The 25,893-nt window shown below is 37.6% G+C and overlaps 1 protein-coding gene across 1 annotated transcript in view; it reads right to left on the bottom strand.

The window, feature by feature from the left end:
- Window positions 1-541: 541 nt before the first annotated feature.
- Window positions 542-25,893, bottom strand: part of LOC146376501 (transmembrane protein 132C) — a 283,608-nt gene continuing 258,256 nt past the window's right edge. The window contains exons 7-16 of the mRNA XM_084945651.1: window positions 16,816-17,021; window positions 14,787-14,850; window positions 14,444-14,575; window positions 13,718-13,795; window positions 10,831-10,893; window positions 10,174-10,302; window positions 5,768-5,896; window positions 5,259-5,558; window positions 4,519-4,793; window positions 542-3,267 (exon numbers count right to left, since the gene is read on the bottom strand). Of these exons, the coding sequence (XP_084801777.1) occupies window positions 2,655-3,267; window positions 4,519-4,793; window positions 5,259-5,558; window positions 5,768-5,896; window positions 10,174-10,302; window positions 10,831-10,893; window positions 13,718-13,795; window positions 14,444-14,575; window positions 14,787-14,850; window positions 16,816-17,021 (1,989 nt within the window). The 3' untranslated portion in view covers window positions 542-2,654. The remainder of the gene's footprint in view (window positions 3,268-4,518; window positions 4,794-5,258; window positions 5,559-5,767; window positions 5,897-10,173; window positions 10,303-10,830; window positions 10,894-13,717; window positions 13,796-14,443; window positions 14,576-14,786; window positions 14,851-16,815; window positions 17,022-25,893) is intronic.

The following is a 25,893-nucleotide window of genomic DNA, read 5'->3' as shown; positions in this document are numbered from 1 at the left end:
TAGCCTTGTATTTTTTAAGTTGACATCCATATATTTTTTTTAAAATAAAAGTAGGTAAAATGGATTTCCAGAGCTGTAAAGTATGAATACATTCACAGCAATTTAAGAAAGATTTTTCAACTGAGAGCATTGCTACACTTATACCTTAAGCAACTATTGAACTAGGATCCATTTGACTGTTCCTTTGGAGCACAGCAGTCTTATAACTACATCGGAGAGCAGAGTAGGATAGATACAGTAATGTGTCCAGAACATACAGTATAGTTGTCATCATCAGTCAGAATATCTATTGCTTTGGTGGAGGCCATACGGCAATTTTTATTCCCCATTTGGCATCAGCTCAGGTCTCTTATCTGTGTCTGTTTACACTGCATTTTCTTTTTGTTCCCAATTCTTTCCATTTCAGACCCAATCATTTGTGTTTTGATGCCAGCGTGTATTTTTCAAATGTTTCTTGTTTAACAAATGATTGAAAATAGAGATGCTTTTAGTAATCAAAATAATGCCCTTGTTTTCAATTGAATGAGCCCACTAAAAAACATTGTGACAGTTGGTTTAATTTGCTTTCCTAAATGGACCTCTGAGACTCGCCCTTCTCAAACAATTTTGAGTGTAATGGCCTCCATTTTTACATCTCACGGAGGTAAACTGATTTCTACCCTGTACAAAGACAAGAACTCATTCAATACTTGAAGTAAAGACCGGAACATCTTTAGAAAAAAAAGAACCCATAAGATCACTTTCACATTGTGGTGGTAGATAGTATTGTGTACCATATTTGCACTGTAAAATGTACAAAATATCACCAAGTTGTTGGCTAGTGGCCTGCAATCTTATTCACAAGCACTTTGAAGCATGTTTATTTATTTACAACATACAGTGTACTCTGAAACAGTAACACATTTATAAATAAATATTGCAATCTTAACATCGTACAGTTCTCCTTTTTTATTGTCGGTTCTTCATGACTCGTCACCTGAGCTTAACGAAGGTGAGGCAACCTTTGCCTGTTCTGAGTCCTTCTTTCCACTTATTCTTTTATGTGCTATCATTCACCAGCAGGCCTATTACTTTCAGTCTTTGTCCTTGCCCTGTCATTCCTTCCTCACCCTCTCAAACATAATTTCAAATAAATAGGTATCTAGAAGGAAAAAAGGATCATATATTCTTAAATCTTAATAAATCTCTGAAATAAAACGCTACAGTTAATATCTTCCCAAATTAGGGAAAAACATAACAAAGAAAAACATAAAAACCTTCTATTTATCAAAAAGGACAAAAAAAAGGAAAAAAAAACCCCAATATATTCATAATAATGTTCAACAAGCTGGTACGTATCCATATCTGTTCGTCAGGTATCCATTCCATTATCATTATCCATTCACATGTCATTCAGTACATCCTGTTATCTCAATGTTCAACACTGTAGGTACTCCTGTCTGTCTGGTTGCCTATGTGGTACATTTTTTTTAATAATCTTCATTATTAGGTGCTCAGTCAGGCTTTGCAAAGCCCAACCACTTCCTTTTTTTTAATATGAGACACTTCAGTCAGTCCCCTTACACTCAGTGTTTCACTGTGTGTGTATTTTTCTTTTTTTTTAACTTCACAAATGTTCTACTGTTGTCCAATCACAGACAAGGAGATGGGCCAGGGGATGACAGGAGTGATTCTGGATAGAGGGAGAAAGCCATCATTGGCTGCAGGGAAAACAGAAAATCAGCCTCAAATATGGCTAATGTCCTTTCCTGTTTGTAATTGTGCAAGAATAAATGCCTCTGTCTTGGATCCAAGGGAGAAACAGTCTTTTGTAAGATACATCATTTTCCAACTCTCAAGACACTCTGTTGTTTCAAGAAAGAGCACATTTGCCTGAATACAGAGCTGAATGGCAATTCCCACTAGTAACTGCAAAATGCCTGAATTTCTAGTTGAGTACTCGGACTATATATATTTATTACATTTCACATGTTACTTATGAGAAATGCCATAAGAAATGGGTCACATGATAAACCAACAACACATATTCGTCAGAGAACTCGTTACGTAACCATTCTGCAGACTCGGCAGGTAAATGTTTGTATATCAAAAGTAGATCAATGATTAGTCAACGGCCACAGCAAAGGTTGGCAATATACCACACGAGTAAAAAAGACTTCTGAAGGCAGGACATGATGTAAGTCCTTCCCATCCTCGTTTAAATGTAAAGTGGCTTACAAATGTCTGTCCAATAACGTACCCTGAATTTACTGTAAGTATCTATACAATGGTTTACTAATTTTCTGAAAGTAAACATTTAAAACAATAGTGACTTTATTATTGATTTTTACACTAATATTTTCACAATAAATAAAACAGAAAAAAACTCAAAGTTATTTATTATTTGCTACCATTAATTTTAGTGTGAGCTAGTGATGCTTTTCATAGCCTAAGGGATGCTAAATGTAAGCGTCCCCAACCCAACACAATGTCTCTTAGATGCTCTTCCAGACACATCATCACACTTTATGTTCCCTTCACGCTTCCTATATCCCTCCCATTCTCCCTCCATATATCCACTGCAAAGGCATTATAGGTGAATTGTACTCATTGTCCATTCTCCCCCTACTGTACTAATCCTCTGCCCCGCCATTTCTCAGTTTCTTTCCCATCAGTCACAGATTGTCTTGTAGCCTTTCCATATAGGTTCTGATTTCAGACTGACCTAGGTCCATATCCTGGCACACCCACTTGATATCATCTTCACTCCCATTCGTCACCAGGACTGATGAGTTGGTGTATGGGCCACCACCTGAATTATCATTGGGCAGAACAGTGGCAAAAGATGTGAATTTGACGCGTTTGCGTTTGGCCGCTGCAACAGCAGCTGCAGCTGTGGCTTGGGGGGAATTATTCAGATGCTCCTTTTGACCTGTTGCATCTTTGCCACCAGTAGTGATTGCTGAAAGGCACTGATGCGATTCTGGAACAGATCTAGGCAAGGTTTGTCCATGGGTGACACCCCGATGTCCACCTCTGCCACCGCTCCCACTTATAGTGCCCATGCCCATTACCAAGGTGTTACCGGCCCCATTCAGTAGATACTTGTTCTCCTCGTAGCCCCCTTCATTGCGGTCAATTATGGTGGTGCACTCATCCGGCACGCCACCCTGGCATTGGTCAGAGTGGTCTGCTAAAAGGTCAGCCTCAGTGCCAAGCCACACCCAGTCGTGGGCATGGTTCATGTTGCCTCCTGCCTCTAGAACTGGGACTTGCTTGTGACGGTATCTGCAGAGGAAAATTCATAATGAATCATCAATGGAGGTAAAAATTTAAACAGATGCAGTTTCATGACTATAATCTATAGGCATTATCAGACAATATAAGGAATGACTGATAAAAGTTGAGGATTTTACCCCATCAAAATATCACTAAAAAGTTCAAGAAAATTTGAAGGAGAATTAAGTCCAATTTTAGGTTTTCATGGTACTAGCAAAACAATAAGTGATGCATCACGAGTCTGTTATCCATCCATCCATCCATCCATTTTCTCAACTGCTTAACCAGTTTGGGGTTGCTGGGAACTATTAACTTACATTTGGTGAGAGTCATTTGTGATTTGTCTCTTAAAATCCACACAAAATAGCATCACACAAAGGATATGAGAACATAAAACATGTTTAATACAAAAACATTTATCTGAGAGGTATGCTGGATTTTTGTGCCAACCACTGCTGCTTTCCACTGATCACTTAATAAGCCACAGAGCAATTAATATTCTCTGCCATTTTGAAACAAAAAGGAGAGGACAGAATCAGAAAAGAACAGATAACTGATTACTGCATTTGTCGTGAAAATATTGATCAGCTGATTTTAGAGGCTAAAGCGGGAGGAAGGATGACTGGAAAGATGCAGTCTTATCACAGGCAAAATAAGCTCATTGAACATTCCTGCTATTGTAAGGGTATTTCACTATTTATTTATTCTTTTTTATAATTGTTTAGGCTCAGTGATATGTGTTTCTAATAAACTAGCCTGTTGATATGAATATTTCACTCCCAACTGGAGCAGTAGTTACCTCTCTAAAAAGTAAAGAATGAGTGTATCAATGGGATCTTGAAAATCAGACAACAATCTCTATACTTGAAATTGTTTTATTTTCAATTGACTTCTCTCAAAAGGTTTCTCTCACAAAATAATGTGGTTGAGCAAAGCTGTTTATGCCCATCATTAAATATTCTTTGCAATGAATAAGCTTTCTTACAGGTTTTAACTTAAAGGCTATGTACAAGACATTGATCTGGCTGAAATTTTAATCCTCCAATAGACAATGGTTACCTAATATGGGCATATTAGGCCCATACAGATTACCTGTCAAAACCAGCTTTGTGGTTCATAGATCCTTTCAGTTTCACATTATATTCCACCCATATATTAACTAACCATAATGGACCTGCCTCAGTATTTAATGTGCATCATGTTTTGTTGCTGAGTAACATGTTTAGGTTTTCAGGGTTTTTTTGTTTTTTGTTTTTTTACCTGAAAGCAAAGCTGACACAGTTGATGAGGAAAACCAGTATTGCCAGGCAGAATACTCCCAGGAGGGCATACATCCCAATCTCCAGGTCTGATAGGCCTCTAGTGGGCTGGGTTAGCTCACTGTTTCCAGTCCCCGGTACCTCCACTGGTGCTGGGTAGCTACTGTAGTCGCCTGCTTGGTTGGGGCCACTGCCACGACTACTGCTGCTGCCACCACCAGCACCTTTGCCACCAGAAGCACGATGGGTTACTGTACTCTTGGTTGTTGAGCTAACCTGAAAATAGAAATGAAAACACAGATATAGTAAATGGTTAAAATATGTGGATTTTGTATATTCATTTGGATTCACGTAAATACGGCATTATTACACAAGACTGACTCCCTCTCCCCATTCTCCTGCTGGCCTGCTCGCACACTGCGCAGCGACATATTGTCCTCTCTGCATCACAGTTATGTTATTTACTATATTTAACACAGCAATTTTCACAGAGGCAGGAAACATTGGGAGCTCTGTGCTAGACATGGATAATGATCAGACTATATGTGTGACATACTGGGATGCCCTGGACCGAGAAGGTGTACTTAACAACCACTCACAGTGATTACACTACTTAAACAAACTAAACTTTGATGATTAAATGTGTTTATCCAATGTGAGTACACTCTAAAACTACAGTTTAAGGAAAATACTCTTAAAAATATCCTTTCCTCACTGTTTTATTATTGTTTTTTTCCATACCTTCCTCATGGCTCCTTCCTCTCGGTCCACTGCTGCACTGTTGGATTTCCACTCTCCTCCATCTTTTGTCCGTTGTTCACTGGTGCTGTTATCCAACCCTCCACCATCATCTTGCCCCCCTCTTCCCATCACTCCTCTTTCGTCATTTTTTGCTCCAAACTTAACTATAACATTTCCAACTCCAGATGCCAGAACACTCTTCCTTTTTGACTTCTGGCAAGTTTCAGAGATGACCATCTCTACTCGAAACAATGCCCCCTGCCCATCACCTTCTGCTACTACAATGGGCCAGTGCTGTTCCTAAATGACAAAGAGAATGTGGAAGTTAATACCTTACAGTTTAAAATGCGTTTAGGCAGCTTTTGTTATGACTTTGCAAACTATAAATAAACCTTAACTGAACTGAATTGAATTGAATTTGGGCTTTCTGCTCTGAAAAGCACGATCTACAAATGTATAAAACTGTCACTTCTTTGCACTGCTGACAATATAAAGGAAGATGCCAGTACCTGATTGGTAACAGAAATGACATTCTCATCAAGTGAGACAGCTGAAAGTAGGAAGTCTTTTGGATCATATATATCCAATGGTGTCACTGAACCATCACTGTACTGGATCCATGCACTGATCCCAGCTTCCTGAAAAAGAGAAAAAAAAACCCTGCACAATTACAACTGAAGCTTATAAATAGTTCATCCATTCATTAAAATGTATTTTAATGACACTGGTTGAACCTCTTGTGACCTTTTACAAAAGAAGATCAAAGAGAATATCTATCACTGATACTTTTTCTTTGCACAAGATAGAAAGAATGTTGTCATCTGATATTTCAAGCTAAGATAACTGACATCAACAAAGAGTCTTTGCTTTTTATTGGCTGTTCCCTCTTTCTTCTTTTGTGCCTTGCTTTACTTTACTTCCTCTCCTGTCTCTGTGATTTCTGATCTGTTTCCTATTATGTTTTCTATGTTTGTCTTTTTTTTGGTCTTGTTAACGCCCGATCTTGCTTTTGTTCATCACAGTACATTCTTATCATGGGCCATGTCATACAGTTTTATACTTGCTGGACTCTTGTACGTTTCAAGTTGGCTCCTTGGTAAAGTTCACATTTTATGCACTCAACGTGCCATTCTAAAAGTGTCTGCATTTTAGTTTTCTATTTAACGAAGTGAGTAGTGAAAGAGGTCATCTATGTCCACTGTGATTGACCATCTTTGAACAGAAGAGATGGCTTACGACACCAACTGTCTGCCACCTACAGTGAAGTTTTGAGATCCCTTCCCAAGTGCCTCACCCCAACTCACATCTTGCATCAGGTGATCACAATAGGTCACAATAGGTTTTCACACCAAGCGATGAGGGACATGATCAATAGTGGGTCAGCGACCCTCTTAAGGGACAACTCCCACTAGGGACTGTCCACCATTTGGTTTTAGAACTGAAGAAGCTTCTTGGATTAGAGGTGGAATATCTTCAAGAAGCTTAAAGAAGTCCAAGCTCCTTAGACTACAATGACGTGTATGATTTAGAACCTACACAGATATGCTTTCTAGTTCACTTTAACATCATTGAAATTGTTAAATGCTATTGTATAAGCTTGGGAACTACTTGATGGAACACCTTTCTTCGACTCTGAGTATTTTCTAAAAGGTGAGTGACTGTGGGCCAATCCCAAAGTCCACATTCACAGGCTCAAAAGACTGTGGCATGCTCCTGCTAAATCCTTAGGGCAGTGTAAAATCATCAAGTGCATGAGATGTCGCTGACATTTAACCATTTAGGAACCCCTTCCATACATTTCTGCAGGTTTTGCCCAGTGTAGTTATCCAGATCTAATACCACAGTAATTTCAAACATGTTATCAGGAGAAGCACAAAACATTGGAAAGCTAATATTAGATATTACAAAGTGTCAAAGACCCAACTGTGTAGCTTTTTAATCTTATTTACTGGTATATGGCATTTTCATAATGTTGTCGTAGTCTTGGGTCATTTGTCCCAGCCTTTTAGAATTAATGGTGTTTTGTGATTTCTTTGTGTATAATATTTTGGTTATACATATATATAAAAAGCAAAGATTTTTCTTCTTTCATAAAATAATATCAGATAAGATAAACCTTTATGAGTCCCACATGTGGGGAACTTGCCATTAAATGGTCCTGCTTCACAGATTTACGTTGACAAACAGCTTTGTTCTTCCTATTAATAAAAATAAAAAGACTACTGCACTGATATAACCTAGTAAATAATTTTACAACGGTAGAGTAAGATTTAGTACCTTTTTTTAATAAACTGCAGGATCAAACCTATATTTTGATTGAGGTGAGCTGCTTGGCCCTTGGGTGGTATTTATGTTGTGGCAATTTTAAAACAAACAAACAAAAATAAGTATGAAGAGAGCTTAACATATTCTATATAACTTCATATGGTATAAAATAAACTTTGGCAATGTCATTAAAAAATCAAGAATAATAAGTAAATGGTACCTTGCCAATACGGTACAGTACAAATATGTGCATGTAATAACTGTGTTAACGGGTATGTGTGATGATATAATGGATCAAAGTGGAGACGAAGACGGGTTTAAAAAAGGTTTTTTAAATGTTATAACAATTTTAGTTTCACTGTGTTAGAAAACATAGGTGACAAATTCATTGTTGTGATTTATTTATTTTTTGCCTGTCCCGTTTGGATCTTTAGCCATCAGAATTGTTGTCTGAAGGCCAAAAAAGATGCCAAGTGGATTTGCTTTACCAAGTGGATCATCATGGCCTTGCCATATTGGTCCATTTGATTGACCTTTATTATAATTATGTATTTATTTTGTTTTCATTTTTTAAAGACGGGACAGACATGACTGGGGGATAGGACAGGGAGAAAGAATGAAAGAAAGAGAGGGAGAGAAAGAAAAATAGAGAGGAGAAGAGATGGTGAGAAAGGGGGGAAGAAGAAAAAAAGAAAAACAAACAAAACACCTGGATCACCTGTATGGAGATAAAAAACCAGAAGAGAAAACAAACAACAAAGAGCAACATAATAAAAACAACACCATCACAATAAACTAGCTAACAATAGATAACAGTAGATACTTTTTTAATTTCACCTGTTGAGAATGAAAAAAGAAAACAAGCAGAAAAAAACGAGAATAAACAACATCACGATGATCTATGGGAATATAACAGTAAATACTAAATATTAAACATTATTGTGCAGCACGTAAGATTGACAGCACACAGTGTGCTTTGAGGTAGGAGCCAAAAAGGGTGTAGTTTGTGTGTTTGATCACCCGTGTGTACACCTGTGAGCATGGACGCGCTTGTTTTTGTAAAAGGTTCCTTCATGTAATGATCTTCTAGAGGGTGTGGGGAGCCACAGCCCCGTCCTCCAGGGCATGAAGCAGGTATGGAGGAGATCAAAACTCCAGACATCCAGAGGCCCTCAGAACACAAGAGACCAAGGAAGACCAACAGAGGGGCAGCCGCGCCACTATCCCAGAAAGAGCTGAGGAGAGTCCCAGATGAGGGGTCACTCAGCAGCCGCAGAGCAGAAGCCAGGGGGGGTTGCAGTGACGTGCCCATGAGCTCCGCTGGCAGCCAGCTGTGCCAGAGTGACCGAGCCCCAGGCCGAGGGCACCCCACCCCCGAAGTGGCCCGAGCGAGCCCCAGGCACCAGGCCCCAATAAGCAGCCACCAAGGAGTGAGCCGGTGTGTACCTGGACGCCCATCCCCGGACACAAAGAACCACCAACGCACCGATGTCTGAGGGCGTCTGCCACTGGTAGGGGAAGTGGTAGGGGGAGATAGGCCTCCATACCTTGGAGGGCCTGAGATGTCCCCAGAGAGGTGACGTCTGATACCCAACCTGATATATGGACACAGACAAACAGGCACACACAGATACAAACATGCATTCCCACCCTCATGCTCTCATATGCAATTACTCAACACTCACCCAACGTGGAGACAGACATAGAGAGACACTGTACGCACAATCACACTCCCCAAGCGTACGCTATACCCCAGGTCTAGGTACCCTTGCCCCTGGAGGGGGAAACTGCACCCAGACCCAGGTGGTGTTACCCTTTTCCCTGGGGTGGGGAGAAGCAGACCGCCCCGACTCTGCAGCAGCAGGGAGGCCCCACATTCCAGATCCCAGTCGGACGGCCAACTTCTCCTCCTAGCCCCCCCGCTCCAGCAGGCCGCAGAGAACGGGGGTGTGTGAAGACTCCAAACCTCCCTCCGCCCACTCATATGTAGTGTTGATGCATGTGTGTTCTAAGGTGCATTTAAAACCCAGGAGGGCATCATTGTTGCGATTTAATTTCTTTTACTGGATTGTATTTAGGGCCTGAAGTTTCATTTAAAAAAAGAAATGGCTGTTGTAATCGGTTGCTGTTGTAATTGCTATAGCCTTGAAGTTACATTTCCCTAATTTGAAACTGATTATGGGAGAGATAGCATCTAGATAATGTTCGCAGTGCAGAATTACTATTTAAGAGCCATGATTACAACCTTTAGGGAATTACTGTGAAGAGAGGAACAGGCAAAGATGGTGGCCATCATTTCACTTGTGTAATAAAAACCTAAAGGCAGAGAGTTGTCTGCATGTGAATCACATGGCTACATGTCCAAACTAGATAAAGTGAGAGGATGTGATGGCTTGCAGAAATGTTTTAATGTGTGAGTAAAATCACAGATATTCGTAAGAACAAAAATCTTTTTATATAATTCATCCGTCCATGTTCAGTGTGTCTGCCTCTGGCTCTATGAAAGCTGGGGTATGCTCACCCCTCACCATGCAACCTTGAATTGGGTACTCATCTAGCCACATATTCTTATTGGAGCCGAGAAGTAAATCTGAATAACAGGATCATAAAATTTTAGCAGATGTAGACTTGACGTAAAGTGATCTCCTACCTGTTTAGGTGTATGTAGCAGGTCAGCAGCTGTGGTTATTAACTGTATGGCTTGAGAATTTACAGGACTTGGACTCAAACTAAGGGACAAAGATGCAACCAGCTGGACTCCCAGGTCAGAAATGGTGACCTGCAGGTAAAAAACCCCCAAAAAAACCCAATGTATGTGTTAGTCATTCACAGAAGCAATATAAAAAAAAGTTCAAGTTGTAGTTTTTGTCCCCTTTTAAAGGTTTGTTATTCTGATCGTGCCATCATGGCACCGGATACCGGTACCCATCCCTATTAATATAGCATAATTACAAAATAAAAGTGAATCAACAAGCATACAACTTTTGTATCAGACATTATTTAGACATTAAACATGCTATAAGTAAGAGTACAGTTTACACTTTAGGTAAATCACAGCACTCTTTGTATGCCGTGCCATGGTCTGATGCTGCATTATTTAATAAATATGCATAATTTGAGTTCATTATGTACAGGTGCAGCCCTAATAAACACGTGTTTACTTACTCTGTGAGGAACTTTGGTTGTTGTTTGCTTTCAGATGTAATTAATCTTAATATTGGCCTCTGGTAGAACCTTTAATCTGCTAAATTGGACTCAAGAATATACTAACCTAAATTACAAAAATATATAATAAAGCAATATTTACCTTGTCATCTAATACAGTTACAGTCTTCTCTGCCAGTATCGAGTCAGACAAGGGGGACAGAACCTGCAACAAAAGACAATACAAAAACATATTTAAGTTCAAGTTTAAATCACCTATCCTGGCAAGCTAGATGTTAAAAAGCAACGAAATATGAGTTTTGGTCTCATAGTTTTGAAAAGTATATAAATAACAGGAACAAGGTTATGTTGTGGCTTATAGGAAAATCATTCTACAAGAAATGATGTTATTTATTTTGTCAAAAGTGGTCAATGGCAAAAGTGCCCAAAAATGAACAAATGTTGCTGTTTCAATGTAAAACAGTGGTTTACTCAGACACACAGACTCAGACACATAGTGTTCATTACATGTACACAGACTACTATTTCTGGACACACATCTGTTTTCACATATAAAAAACACATTCACGTCATTTTGGACATTCTCTCTTATTTGCTTTGTGAGGAAATTTCTTGTGTGGACTGAGCCATTGCCTCTCCTAAACCAAATGACTTTAAGAATCTCATTTTTTTTTGAAAGCAAGAGTATTTAATTTCTTTTAACTGTTAAGTAAATAGAAAGTCCAAGGATGTTCTTGAAAGACATCCAATAGATGCCAAATATTTTTTCAACCAAGTCTAAATGTCAAGAAAATATGTTGAGATTACAGCTGTTTAAATGTTTGCTGATAAGTCCTGCTACTCAGCTGTCATCTTGGTAATGCCTTTATTCAGCAGCAATTTTGAAGCATTAACTAAATGCTAAACTGAATTTAATTTCTTTGGTTACCAGGGCATAACAGAAAGGTATTTCTAAAAACTCAAATCCAAAACCCCCCCCCAACATTTTTTAACTTTAAAAAGTTTGCTGAATAAATGAGGTTTAAGAAAAGCTTCTTTTTCCGCCCAAGGAAATCATACTTTTTCTATTTTTTTGTGATTTGCTGTGAAAGTAATTGGACATTAGTAAGTACAGTTTTTATAGAACAAACAGTAAAAAACATTGTACAACAGAAATGCATAAAATAGCTTTTTTGCTGTCTGCGTCAATATTTCCTTAAGGTGAAATTTTAACATTGTCAGTGCAAGAGCAGTGAGAGCCACCATTGTGCCACATAAACTTGGAGTAGTTAGGAGGTTAACACACACAGACTGATCATCATTGATTCATTTCTGCAATCTGCACAGCATGTCTTAGATACACATGCAAATACATACAGACAAACATGGATCTGTAAAAGCCGATGGTGCTGGTATTGCATGTGTAAAGAAAATGCAGGGAAACTCTGCTGCTGTCATCACACAGCGAAGCACACGCTAAGTAACGAAAACACATCTACGCACAAATGCACACAGACTGTGTTCCCGTCTGCATTCCAGCTGTGCCCCAGTGTGTCAGCATTCAACTAAGACAACAAGGCCAGAACTAAAGACAACTCAAATGAAAACAGAGTGGATGAAAAGAAAAAGGGACAGTGTAAGTAAGATGGCAAGCAAGCAAGAGAAAAATAAATAGAGTAGGTGTCAGAAGGAGAGGGACAATGACAAATAGAGGAGGACAGTAAGTGAAAGGGGCAGAAAGAAGGAGCATGAAAAAGATTGGGGTACATATGAACAGGGGGAACAGCAGACAGACACTGATAGAGATTAGGGGGCCCATGTTGTAGTGTACTACTTCGCCCAGCGACAGGAGGACAGGCAGATCTGATTGGTGTACAAAGACAATCTCGCAGCAAATGTGTCAGGGCGTCAAACTTAATCCCACCCTCAGCAAGGTAACAAAATGCAATGACTGACGGCTCTGGGATTGCTCCTCAAGACCGGCAGAGAATAACAAGGTGAGAAAGAGAGACTGGGGATAGAAAGGAAAGAGAGACGGGAAAAAGAGGAAGAAGCGATAGTCAGGAAGACAGAGCTGGGGGCTAAAATTGAAATGTCAAACTATCAAATGATGCCTGTCGACTCTGGCATCTCAGTGGGAATTCTCGGTAAATTCTCTCTCCTAGCTCCCAAACGGTCCACAGCTGTATATGTGTGTGTTTGTGTGTGTGTGCGCGTGCATACATTAATGCAGAAGTCCCCTGCTAACACACACCCAGCTGTTACCAAAAATCATGCCACTTGTGCACTGAACTTCACTCCAACCATTTTTTATTTACTTGTTAACGAATATGAAACATACTCTTCAACACAGTAATGAATGCGACCATAAAAATACATAATTTCTATATATGTGATGTATGCAAGAGAGAACAGAAAACAATATAAGACGACACTGATGAGGACTGCGAAACATTTGGTGGTTTTGCTTTAGTTCTGCTACATAACCGTGCATAAGTAAATAACAGAATAAGCCACAGAACCATCCTCCACTGTCACACTGAGTTACAATGGCCAGGCTCATTGGAATGCAGAAAGTGCACAACTGTGTTCAGTGTGTATATGTGTATAATTTGTGAGCATCACGCTGAGATGTCAGGGCCAAATTCAACATTTAATTGTGGCTAATTGTATAACAAGCTAGCAGGGGAGGCTTATATATGAGGAACGGGGATAGTGTTTACATCACTGGAGTACTTATGGCTGTAATGTGAAGTGCCAAATTACACCGCGCTTGACATAATGAGTTCTTTCAACTGTCTTTTTCTGGACTTTGTAAAAAGCAGTGAATACATTGCTTGTGGAATTTCTTTTTTTTTCTATATATACTCAAATACTGTATGATGAGTAAATGACCCACTGCAGTCAGTTTCTTAACTTTACTATAGGGATGAATATAGACTTCAGTAAGCAGAAACGGTTCTTTTGGTGTTATAATATCAACCAGCTTAGTTACAATTGAAGGGGAAGAGATGGGTTGCACTTTTAGTGATGAAGCGAGCAAAGAATACCTGTATATTGGTGTGTCCCAGGTCCCGCCCGATTACGATTCGTCCATCTATTAATCTGGCAATGCGAGGCTCTTCTATCTGCAGAATACAGAAACAGGAGGCAGTCAAAGGATACATTATTTATTGTTTAGAAAGAATTACAATATTAATATACTATTGGGTGCATCTCTTAATTTTTGAATTCAGGTGTTTTCAGTCCCACTCCAGTGTGATACTCTGATACAATTTACTGCTGTACCAAGTCAATTTGTGAAATTTCTGTCCTCCTAGATATACCACAATCAACTGTAAGTGATATTATTACCAAGTGGCAGCTCAGGTACAAAGTGGCAGACCATGTAAAATTACAGAGTAGGGCTGCTGAGTGCTGAGATGCATAGTGTGTAAAAGCTCTGCTGACTCAGTAACTGCAGAGGTCGCAACCTTCTTAACATCAGCAGAAAAAGCGTGTGTTGGGAGCTTCATGCCATGGGTTTCCGTGGCATGAAGCTCCTGTAGGTGCTATAGTTGTTCACACAGTTCATCTGTAAATGCAAAAAATCAGGACATATGTTTTGCACTGTCTATATATTAAGCCACCTTACAAGTACTTATTAGAAAGTGTCACTGCCCATAGCTGTGAGCAAATAATTTATATCCCAAAATGTTAAACTATTCCTTTGTGAAGAAGCCATGATCTGCAAGTGAATAGAAGGGTACTGTTTGTGAGCATTTGTGTATACCCACCTTTAATTGGTCCAAGACCAAATGAGTGATATCAACTTGCCAGTCAGCACCCAGCATGTAAACCATCTCTCCACCTGGGTCAGATGGTTCTGCGACAAAATGAGTGAGGACCCGCACCAAAGCATACTGGTACTGAAAGGTTAGAACAAGGCCAAATTCAGACTCTGATGCTAAAGTGCACAACAGACTCTTACTTCAATGCTTGTGATTAAACAAAAACATGGCACAGAAGTACAACTCAGTATCAATAACTCAGTGTTTAGGCAGATATTATTCAGATTAAACTGCCTTTAAAAGAGTTGTGGTCACTCATAAACAATCCTGATTTACAATCAAATGATACCTGTAGGGTGCAGCCTTTGCCCTTTCTGTCATCGTCCTCATCATCTTCACTGTCTCTGGTGGGTCTGAAAAGAAAAGAGATAAATAAGGAAGAAAGAAATAAAATGAAGGGATGGTGAGATTATCCAGTAATTAAATGTCCCCTTTCCTCTCTCCTCTCAGCTCCAGCTGATGTACTGAATAATCTCATCTTCAGGTTACACTTTAAGCCAAATAAAGGACACTTGAGTCTCTAATCTACATTTAACACATTTAAACACTTTACTTGAACATTAAGCACTTGTAATAAGACTAGGATGGTCAAAATATTTTAAACGTAACTGGTCAATTTTCTATTCTTATGTAATACTATCTGTTGGGCAAATTTTTCCGAAGCAGTAGATCCAAACTATAGAAATGATTCTTTGTAACGTTATAAACAACATCAAAAATCTTTTACATTATAAGAGGGTCTTGATACTTTCAGAAAAAATGAAATGGAACAACATATGTAAAAATCACTAAAACTAGGGGATTTAATAGAGTCTTGAGCAGAACTACATTTGCAACACTGTTTAGTCAAAACAGGATTATTGTTTTACTCAGTTTAACTTGGATTCTTTAAACTTTACATTCTTCTGCTTTCATATGGTATCAAAAAGTAAAAACTAAATTATTATATTTGTATTTAAAAATATTGGTCAATGGAACAATGATTTTTTTTTGTATTTTGTGTTGTTAATCTAGTAAGCAGCAATCTACTAATAAATAGACTTGCAGCACCGCTAAGACAGCTGCATGTCTTTCTTCTTAATTATTTATTTCTTTTGCAGAATATAGAAAAATACAGTAGTCATTAATTAAATCAGATCTAATCTAATGAAATAAAACATAAGAAATATAAAATATACTATGAATGTACTAATTTTTCAATACTAAAAAACAAGAGGGCAACTTGTCTCGATTCGTCTCTAAATGAAAATGTATTTTTTTTTATCTCAGAAGGACGCAAATAAACACACATTCTTTCTCCTTTGCCTGCCTCTGTGAAATCTATCATTGACCATATACAGGCACACATAGGATCATATAATCACACAAGAATATACACACAGAGGACTGCATCTGTGTCTTATATCTTTACAGTACCTATGAAACTCAGGTAATATTACAGGAATTTTCTTTCCATTACCCAGTGCCCCAGTTGCTCATGTGTCTGTGTGAATGTGTCTACCTAATAGTGCTTGTGTTTCACTCTGTCAGATAGTGGTTTGGGGAGATGGAGGTGTGTTTGTGCACACGGCTTGGTGGCTGCGTGAGCAGAAATTGCCAAAATTGAAAAATAGGCCCAGCAGAACAAAATGGAAGGGTGGCAAGATGAGAAATAGGAATAAAACACACAAACACACATACCTGTCATACAAATACACAATCAAAGATAGAAGCACAAAAGCATAATGATACTTAGAATCATTAAAAGCTATGTAAATGATGAAAACTTCCAATGTAGACATTAATGCCAATGTAAGTTTTGGCAAGAAACACTCAATTTCCATTTTTAACATCCTGTTATGTGCTTTGTAAAACTGGTAGGAATAAACAATATTGTCAGTCTGCAACTTAAAACTGATATACCTTTGGTTCAGCTTTGAGAGAATTTGGAAAATATGGCATTGTAAGCTGTAGTGTATATATATATATATATATATATATATATATATATATATACCAAAATGAAAGACAAAATAACATTTCTCAGAGACGAGTAGGAAATACAACTCAACAAATGCCTGTACCATAAATTTTTGTGACTTCAAAAACTTGCAGTTCCTCACAGTTCACTGCTCGATTCTAACAGCAATTGCAGGTGTTTGTGTTTCCCTTCTGAATAGTCTTAAAATGTGTTTCTTACCAAAGAAAAAAGTCTTTGTAGCATAAATGAAAATGGTGTACGTAAAATGCTCTACATTTTGACAAAATTATGCTAATGCCTACACCTTCTACCGTGTGTTACACTCCCTCATTCCCTCAAGGTCAGACAGGCAAATTACCTCTTGTTAGTGATGATTGGCACCCTCCAGCCCTTGACCTGGCTGAGCTCAGTATCTGACAGATCTATCTGAAGCGGTAGCTTGGGCACCCAGACGGTGAGCTGAAGCTGAGCAGATAGGTGCAGGTATGAGAACTTGATGGTCAAAGACCGCTGACCACGCATTTCTTTGCCATTCACCAAAACCTTGTCACAGTTCGGAGAAACCTAAAAATAAATGTATAAATAAAAAAGAGGGAAAAAACAGTTTGATTGAGACTGGGAAAAACGTGCATGCATGTGTGACATTTTAAACAAAAATCAAATGAGTTGCATTGAGTTTTTTCCACAGAAACAGATGCAGCCTCTGTTGTGCATTGCTCAAGCACAGCCTAAAGCAAGTTTTCACAGTAATTATAGTGTTGCATCCAGTAAGATATTTGTCACTGATTTATAACAAGTTTATTAATCTTGTAAAGCACTTTGCAAAACTGTTCTGTAATGTGCCCTGAAAGAAAAGGTTAATAATGTACTTCTTCCTGTTGCATTAGTGGCATTTCAGGTTTGCGAATTCTCTCTTGTTATCTCCGCCAACGTGAAGCAACATATTAACATTTAACAGCCTCGAATCAGTAAATCGCAGTCATTTTAAGACATTAGCACAATTTCACTGAATACATAAGACGACCAACAAGAATACTGTGAACCAGAATACCAGTGGGTTTAGCAAAATGCATGATTTCTTTTTTTTGTTTTTAAAAAACCCGTCTAAAGCTTTTTAACACTCTATAGTACATATTTGGTTAATTTATTATTTATTTATTTTTGAAATTTAATGTTACAACATGACACCTTCTAATAAGATGATGAGTGGAAAGGGGGTTTGACCTTTGACCTCTGGGTAGAGCAGTCTTTTTAGGAACCAAAACTGCATGGGACATAGCGCTAGCAACTGGTAGGATTAATGTTTGTTTCTATACATATTTAAAATGAAACAACTTCATTTATAAAATAGGTTTATGGATTTCTGAAGAAGAATCGATTTTTAAATATAGATTTTAATTTAATTTGGTTGAGCAAACAGCTTTTTTTTATTTGTTCCCAAAGGACAACATTATGCAGTTCAACCATCTTTCTTATTGCATTAATGCTAAAGCAGTTGTTGTCCTGATTAATGCTTGTTTTAGGTGAGTGTTGGGATATACACTTTTAGCAAACCATCCAGTATATGACCCCATATGAACTGACTGGAAATGGACATAAGGCAATGGAAAATCCTAGATTGTATTCTGTTTAATTTAAATCTTTGTCAGTGTTTTGATTAATCAATGTGCATTTTTTACCAGCAATATCTTTGTCAAAAGATAGAAATAATCAGTCAGATTTGAACAGAAAGTTAGAGTTTGCTAAAATACTGCATTGGCTGTATTTGCATATTTATAGCTCTTTACATAATACCTAAACTAGGGATCTGTATAACATATTGCAACTGTGCATGGATAGCCAACAAAGGAACCAAATAGAGTTATTAGGTGAGAAAAGAGAAACAAAGAAAGCAATTCTTTTCCTAGTGACAGCAGAGAATTATGTTTTCAAGTATCTTAAAAATTGGAACAAAAGTTCAGCAGATATGAAATAAAAGCAAGGGCAGTTACAATTTCCAAACTGGCATAAAGTCAGCCTAATATTATTTATTTATGACTGCTTTAGAAAAAAATATATTGAGAAAATTGCAATATTCAGAAAATGTAATATGTGTAAATATTTAATCATCAGTTGGTGCAAAACTGTGTTAAATAGACTTTCTCACTATTTTTTCCTGCCCCACCTATTCTTATTTCTGCATCTTTATATAATTCTATGGCCATTAATCCATTCCTCAGAAGTTTATAACTTCTCCACCCTCTCTGTCTCTACACTACACTTCTCATCTCTCCTCCCACCCTTTCTTTCATCTCCCAGTGCCTCAAATGTTCTGTGCTCCCCACCCATTCCTATTTAACCCTAAAGCATATGAACATCCATTTCCTGTTATCTGACTTCTTCACCCTTTTTTGTTTTTACACCTCAGTCTTCTTCCTTTTCTAAATCTGCCAACTTCTGTTTATTAGGTTTTCCACTCAGCTGCACCTCACATTCAATCCCCGTGTTGTAGAAATTCGTGTATCAGACATCACTACTTACAGATGACTTATTTAAAAGCTCACACCACCCACACTACAGTTTTTTGTTTTAAATCTTTAACTGTAAACAACTTGGCCTATTGTGCTGTACACCATTAAGCTGAACTCAGTTCGTCTAAATATTCATTTTATCTCTTTACAAAGTGTTACTGGTAAGAATGATTTCGTTATAGCAATAAGACAATGAACGACCATGGAAATGTTAAATAGACATAGTAAAAACACCTACATCTGATCACACTTTAATCAACATTTCCCAAAACTACAGTGTTTTTTGCAAAATTCAAAAACTTTTTTTATACAAACTGCTACTGCTATTTGGGTTTTTCAGGAAGTTAAATCTAGTCTGTTTTGAGTACCGTTTCCAGGCAGTGTTTTTTTTTTTTTTTTTTGTCCTGTTTCTCTCCCCTCAAACCCAGCTGGTTGCGGCAGATGGCTACCCCTCCCCGAGCCCGGTTCTGTGACGTGTTTCTTCCCAGTAAAATTGAGTTTTTCCTTCCCACTGTCGCCAAGTGTTTGCTCAAAGATGGTTGTTTGATTGTTGGGGTTTTATATTTATTTTTATGCTCTTTACCTGCGCCTTGAAGTGACCGCTGTTGTTATGTGGTGTTATATAAATGAAACTGAATTGAAGATTAAATTAAAATCCAAAGAGAACCATCATCTGCACATATCTCCTCATGTATGCTAAGTTCTCCTCTTAGTGAGATGAATAAAAAAGGGATACTGACTTCTTCCAACAGTTACTCAAAAGTGCAACATACTGTCTGTGATTCAGTGCTCTTGCCTGATGAAGTTAACTATTTTAGTTATAACATCAAAAACATGGTTCATTTTTAGTACTGACTTACTGTACACAACACTTTATGACGTATAATACAGTGCAAAAATACCAGATTCAGTTCTGGGTTTACTGAAGTCACTTTATCTTCTATCCGCTACAAAAGCCAGACATTTTTCACTGTCAGATTTGGACAGCCATTGGTTGTAACACCTGCCAGTTTGTCCCATTTCAGCCCAAGCCTATCAAAGCATGCAGTTACCTCCGTAAACAATTCACTCCCTGTCGTGGTCCTTTTCATTCAGCACGTTGCGGCCAGCTCCCCCGTAATCTCAAACTCTTTCATTATCCCATGTACAAAGATGAGTAACTAGGCTGTGTCACAGACATCACAGCTTTTGTCCACAGCCACGGAGAAAAAAAATCAAAATTGTCTGTTTTGTTTTTCAAGCTCCAGATCTTTGAAAATGTCCTCGATCCATTTTGTTATGGTTCGCCTGGAGAGGGGTGCATTCTCAAGTGCTTCTTTTTTCTTAGTGTATATTAGCACGGCAGAGTGCACCAAATACTCTTTGTGGGAAATTACAAAGCTGGTCTTGACTGCTCTAACCATGTGTAAAGCTTCATAAAAGGTTTTTGTTGCTTTTGTAGCTTTGCTAGCAAATCTACCTTTCTGGTCTATTTCTCTATGGGTGTTTATTCTTATAATGGTGATTCATACTGTGACCCTTCAGCATATGGAGGACAATATAAGCTTATAAATTTGCTCTCTACAAACAAAGAAAACTGTTTTCATTCTGACTTTAAAAAAATAAACTCTCAGAAGTGCACGTTTATGTTATTTTAATTTCCCATTGAGCTCTCATGGGCCTGTTTGGGACAATGCTCCTGTCTAGCCTAAATAGATAGATGTTAATGAATTGTAAGTGCATAATGTAAGCTCAAACTGAATGCCAGTTCAAAGAGGAATGATCTGGCCAATAACTACTGAGTACTTATAGATGATAATATATTAAATGAGTAGTCCCATTGTAAAATGGTCTAGTTCTTGCTAGATGATGGATGTTTATTACTTTAGGCACTTGAATTTGGAACATGTTAGCAAATTAGCAAACATTTGGAGAACATTTGAATGTTTAGAAATATCAGCTTCAGTGTAGGTTTTTACATTAAGCTTTGATTCATTATTTCCAAGTTTATTATAGAGTAATCTTGGAACAACATTTAATTTTTCCTGATAAACACAAGAAAAGCACACATGATCTAAACACAATTTTGTATGGTTCAATTTTTTGGGCTTCCCTATGAAAGACTTTGATCTGAAAAGAGGTTAACATTTTGTACATCAGAGCTAAACCATTTCTTCCCTATCTGCTCTCAACTTTTAATTTCTTTCAATTTAACTTCCTCCTCTATGCTTCTGCTCCTGTAACATAAAAGGAAAGTTGCCCAACCCCTCTCCTCCTCACTTCCTCTTTTCAATTTCTATTTTTCTTCTCTCTCTTTAACTTTCTTTAAATCTCTTTCAACATCCAGCATTTCCCTTTCTTGACCTGCTCTTTTTCTTTTGTCTCCACTTCATCCTCCCCCCTCATCGTACCTCGTATCCCTCTTCATCTTCCTCTCTCTCTGAAACCTGATTTACCGCTTGTTAACATCAAAGGGATGTTAGACTGTTGGTGCCTCAAACTATTTCTCCAAATCATTTTTATTTTCTAGGTGTAAATCAGTGTGAATACTGCACGGTTGCTGTGACAGGGTTTGGTTTCCAATGAAGGTATAAAACATCAGAAGTCAGGGGACATCACAATGGTGCTTCTTGAGCTACCACTAAAGTAATTGTTCATGTCTGTTATTTCTACCTTAGTTTTGCTGAATTATAGCTATGCAGAGTCTGGATACCCCGGGGGAATACATAAGAAAAATCAAATTATAGTCCATTGAAAAAGTTTTTCAGATATAGCTCTGGAACTTTTAGGCTGAGAAACAGAGGTGTTTTCAAGTTACTGTTTCTTATTTGAACAGAGAAAAATTAACTAGAATCTCTTCTTCAAAAATGAAGGTTATATACTATGACATAGGTAAGAAGAATTAATTAACCTTTAATTACTTCTCTAATTATATCTTAATTATATATTTCTTTTTCAATACTTTAAGCTCTGTAGTGTTTACAGCAAAACAGTGGCATTATGAGGACACAAAAAAATCTCCAAGTGAATGCTAATGTTGCTTTATGTTCTTTTTCTGTATAAATCATTGACATGTTACAGTTTTTCCTCAGGTGTTCTTGGTCAGTTCTCTAATAACAGTTGATGAATTTAACAGTATCTGAAATCCATTAAAACTGTCTGCTACAAGTGGTTGTCACGAAGAACATTGTTAGCATTTTAAAATGTTTTAGAATAGGCAAATGACTACGTACAACTGTCCACTATTTAAAGACTTGATATTTCTTTCTCTTACAGTAACAGACTGTGACTCTGATTATTGCAAACATATTGTAAAAAAATATTTATAGAATTTGAGTGCGACACAATCAGAAAAAAACTTAAGATAGAGAACCCTGATCTGGTTAACATTTAGTATTTGCAACAGTCTGGCAATGGAAAATATTTCTGCTGAAATCTAAAAAAAGTGGAACCTAGGATTTTGAATTCTTTGTGTTTGAGGTTAGGTTTCTTTTTAGGATTTACTGTTTTGGTAGCTTTGGTAGGCTGACTTGGATTCCTGGTCAGCCTACCAATTCAATAATGAATTTAATCTTTTGTAATGTTTTCAAGCCTCTGGTTTCTGTTTTTAGCTTATTCCTGTTCTGAACAGTTTTAGCTTTTGTCTTTCCTTGTGTAGTGATTTCCAACTTTCCAATGTATCTTTGGTATTATGTTTTAGTATGAGTATCCTTCTGTTCTATTGTTTACAACCCCCAGATATATACATTACATCAGTACACACACACACACACACACACACACACACACACACACAGTCCGTAAAATAACTCATGTTCAGTTCTAGCCTGCACTATTCTTATCTATTTTAATGAATTTTAAATCAAACAATCAAGATGTGACTGATGTTTAAGATGTTTAATTTTGCTTTTATTACAGCCAGAAAAAATACTGCTTTGTTATTGATGACAACTTAAGACCCTAAAGTCAGGTGTCACCCAATCAATGAAAAATAGAAAAACAATCAAGTGTAGTGGAAAAATTAGAGGAGGGACAGTTGACCACCAATATAGTGCCAAAATACTTATATTCCAGAAGACATCCCAACTTTAAATTCCATGTGTTGGCATTTACCTCAGATAAATATTAGCTACCCTCTTTTCCACGCTCAGTGAAATTCCTTCACATTACCTATTTGAGTCACCTAGAAAATTTATATTTTTTCTAGTTTGTGTTTCTTCTACTGCAACTCCAGGGCACAGTGTAATTGATTTTTTTTTTAATTTTCTACAGCACGAAACACACATAGTGTAATATCCATAATAGTACTGCAATTACTTGCAACACTCAACTTAATTTAAAAACATTTCTGGAGATGACTTGTCATTGCTCATAGAGGCTGAGAGAATTCAAGGAACTGTTATAATTTATAAACCTTTACCTTTATAAGAGATTAATCAATACATGTGTGATTTATAAAAATCAAAACTGAATTACTTGAACATCACAAAAAAGTCATTTTTAAAAATAAAACGTTTGTTTTTTTTCTTCCTGTGTTCAGCCTGATGCTTTGGGCAATCTGCTTTACTGCTTATTTTCCAAGAGCTTGATAGGATCATCAATACTTACCACATATAGTGAAAAAATGCAGTTGGTTATTTTTGGTGTGGTAACCATATTTGACCTTTCAGTCATGAAAGTAATATCTGTGTTTCCAGCACAGTTGGGTTCATAGTTGTTTTGGACAGTAACACATTTTGGAACTTTGCCTCTGAACACTACAACACTCAATTTTAAATTGTGAATGAGTGAATATGTGATTAGTAGGGGTGCAATGATACACAAAATTCACGGTTCGGTTCGATACTTTGGTGTCACGGTTCGATATTTTTTCGATACAAAAAAAAATGTCATTAATTTGTCATTTATTAAAATTATAAATATATATTTTAACTCAAAAGTACAGTTTTTAAATTTAATGTTGCTGAAACAACAAAGTAATAAAAAAATAAATCTATCTGATCGAGAAATCACTCATCTTTGGAAAAGAGAATTTATTACAGAGAAATGGCTCTTTCCAAAATAAAAGCTATACTATACGCTTCTTCTGGGGTATATTCTCAGCAGCATATTAAACATATCAGGTCCCCATAAGGAGAATCACGTGCTAACGGCTGTCTAAATGACTCAGGTAAAGTTTGTAGCATGCGTGCTTGTTGTTTTTGTCTGCTTCCACTTGTCTTTGCACTAGGATGATGTCGGAGTAAATGTGCAGTCATATTCGTTGTGTTCACACTAGTGCTGTCAGTGTTAATCTGAAATGATGTTAACGCCACAACACGGCAAGTCTCCATTAACGAGCTACCGCGGATCGCCCCGTGCGTGGGGCTGGACGGCCAACACGTTAACGAGCAAACTGCGCTAACACACTAGTTCCCACCAATGTAATTGAGCATTGTGTGGCACATCCAACATACTGTTTTACTTTAGTTCATGACGCGCTTACCTTCAGGGTCATACGTCACATGAAAACCAAAATAGTTCCAAGCGCCACATCTGAATCAGGGTGGGGGAGGTTCAATTTGCCATGTTGCAAGGAGAGCTTAACTTCTGTCTCGCTAGCTTGCCCTGCGCTCAGTGAATCTGCGTTCGACTACTCTGCCTAGGCTGCACTGTCCAGCGCAGATCCACTGAGCGCTCAACACAGACAGCATCGTCAGAAGGAAAGTTGATAAAATAAATTAAAAATTTTGTATTGTTCGATACATATGCGTACCGAACCGAAAGCACTGTATCAAACGGTTCAATATCGATACGAGTATCGTTGCACCCCTAGTGATTAGAGTGCAGACTTACACTTTAAATTTAAAGGGTTTTACATGAAGTCTGCATTAACTGTTAATGAATTACAGTTGTATTTATATGTATTCTCTTTTTTTTTATTTGGACAAACTAACATAATTTAAAATATAAAATAATATACTGTTTTGGATGAAAATCCTTTGTAGTCAGTAACAATCAGAAGTTTAGAAACTAATGGATATCACGAAATACTGCATATGCTCCCTTGGGCTACTCTGCCATGCCTTTACTGTAACTGCCTTTAGTTGCTGATTGTTTGTGGGTCTCTCTGGCTTCAGTAACTGAAAAACATGCTCTATTAAGCTGAGATTAGGTTACTGATTTGGCCATTAAAGAATATTCCATTTCTCTGCCTTGAAAAATGTTTTCGATATGCTTTGGGCCATTATCCACTTGTACTATAAAATCCTGTCTTATCAGTTTTGAAGCATTTATTTAAATCTAGGCAAAAAGTATAGCCATGCAGATTTCAAAGTTCATCCTCTTACCTCTATAAGCAGTCACATCACATCAGTTCCACTAGCAGCCATAGATGCCCATGTAGTAACATTGCCTCTAATATAGTTTTTGGATAATGTGAAATGTTTTTAATTGTTTCTTCAAAATAAACTTTGACAATGTCTACACCCTGATGAGTGTACTTGAGTTGGCTAGTGTTGTGAAAGAGTATTTCTTAACTAGAAAGATCATCCACTTTATTTATCTTCTATGGTCTTTCAGTTCTTTTAGTGTTGGCCTTCTCCAGTTCAATAGCACCGAATTATTGAACTGTCCATTTCCAAAATGTTCCCTACCGCTCTGATAGGTTTATTTTAGTTTTTCCATCTAATGGCAGCTTGCTTTACTTGCACTTTTACTTCACATTGAGAATTTCAATGAAACTACCGTAATTGTCGGGCTATAAGCCGCTACTTTTTGCACAAGCTTTGAACTCTGCGGCTTTTAGTCGGGTGCGGCTTTTCTATGGATTGTCCATGATTTTTGTGATATCGTAGGACGATTTGTTTTGTTTGTTCCGCTGTTGTACGGCACTACGTTGCCTGGCGGAAGGATCGGGGTTCAAGAGTGGTATGTTGGTCACATGTCCGTCTGCCAGGCAACATAGT

The sequence above is a fragment of the Perissodus microlepis genome, chromosome 12 (assembly GCF_051167445.1).
Source record: "Perissodus microlepis isolate ML-2025 ecotype Zambia chromosome 12, ASM5116744v1, whole genome shotgun sequence".
Classification (NCBI taxonomy): domain Eukaryota; kingdom Metazoa; phylum Chordata; class Actinopteri; order Cichliformes; family Cichlidae; genus Perissodus; species Perissodus microlepis.
Note: the sequence above shows the minus strand (reverse complement) of the source record. Positions and strands in the feature narration are given on the sequence as shown.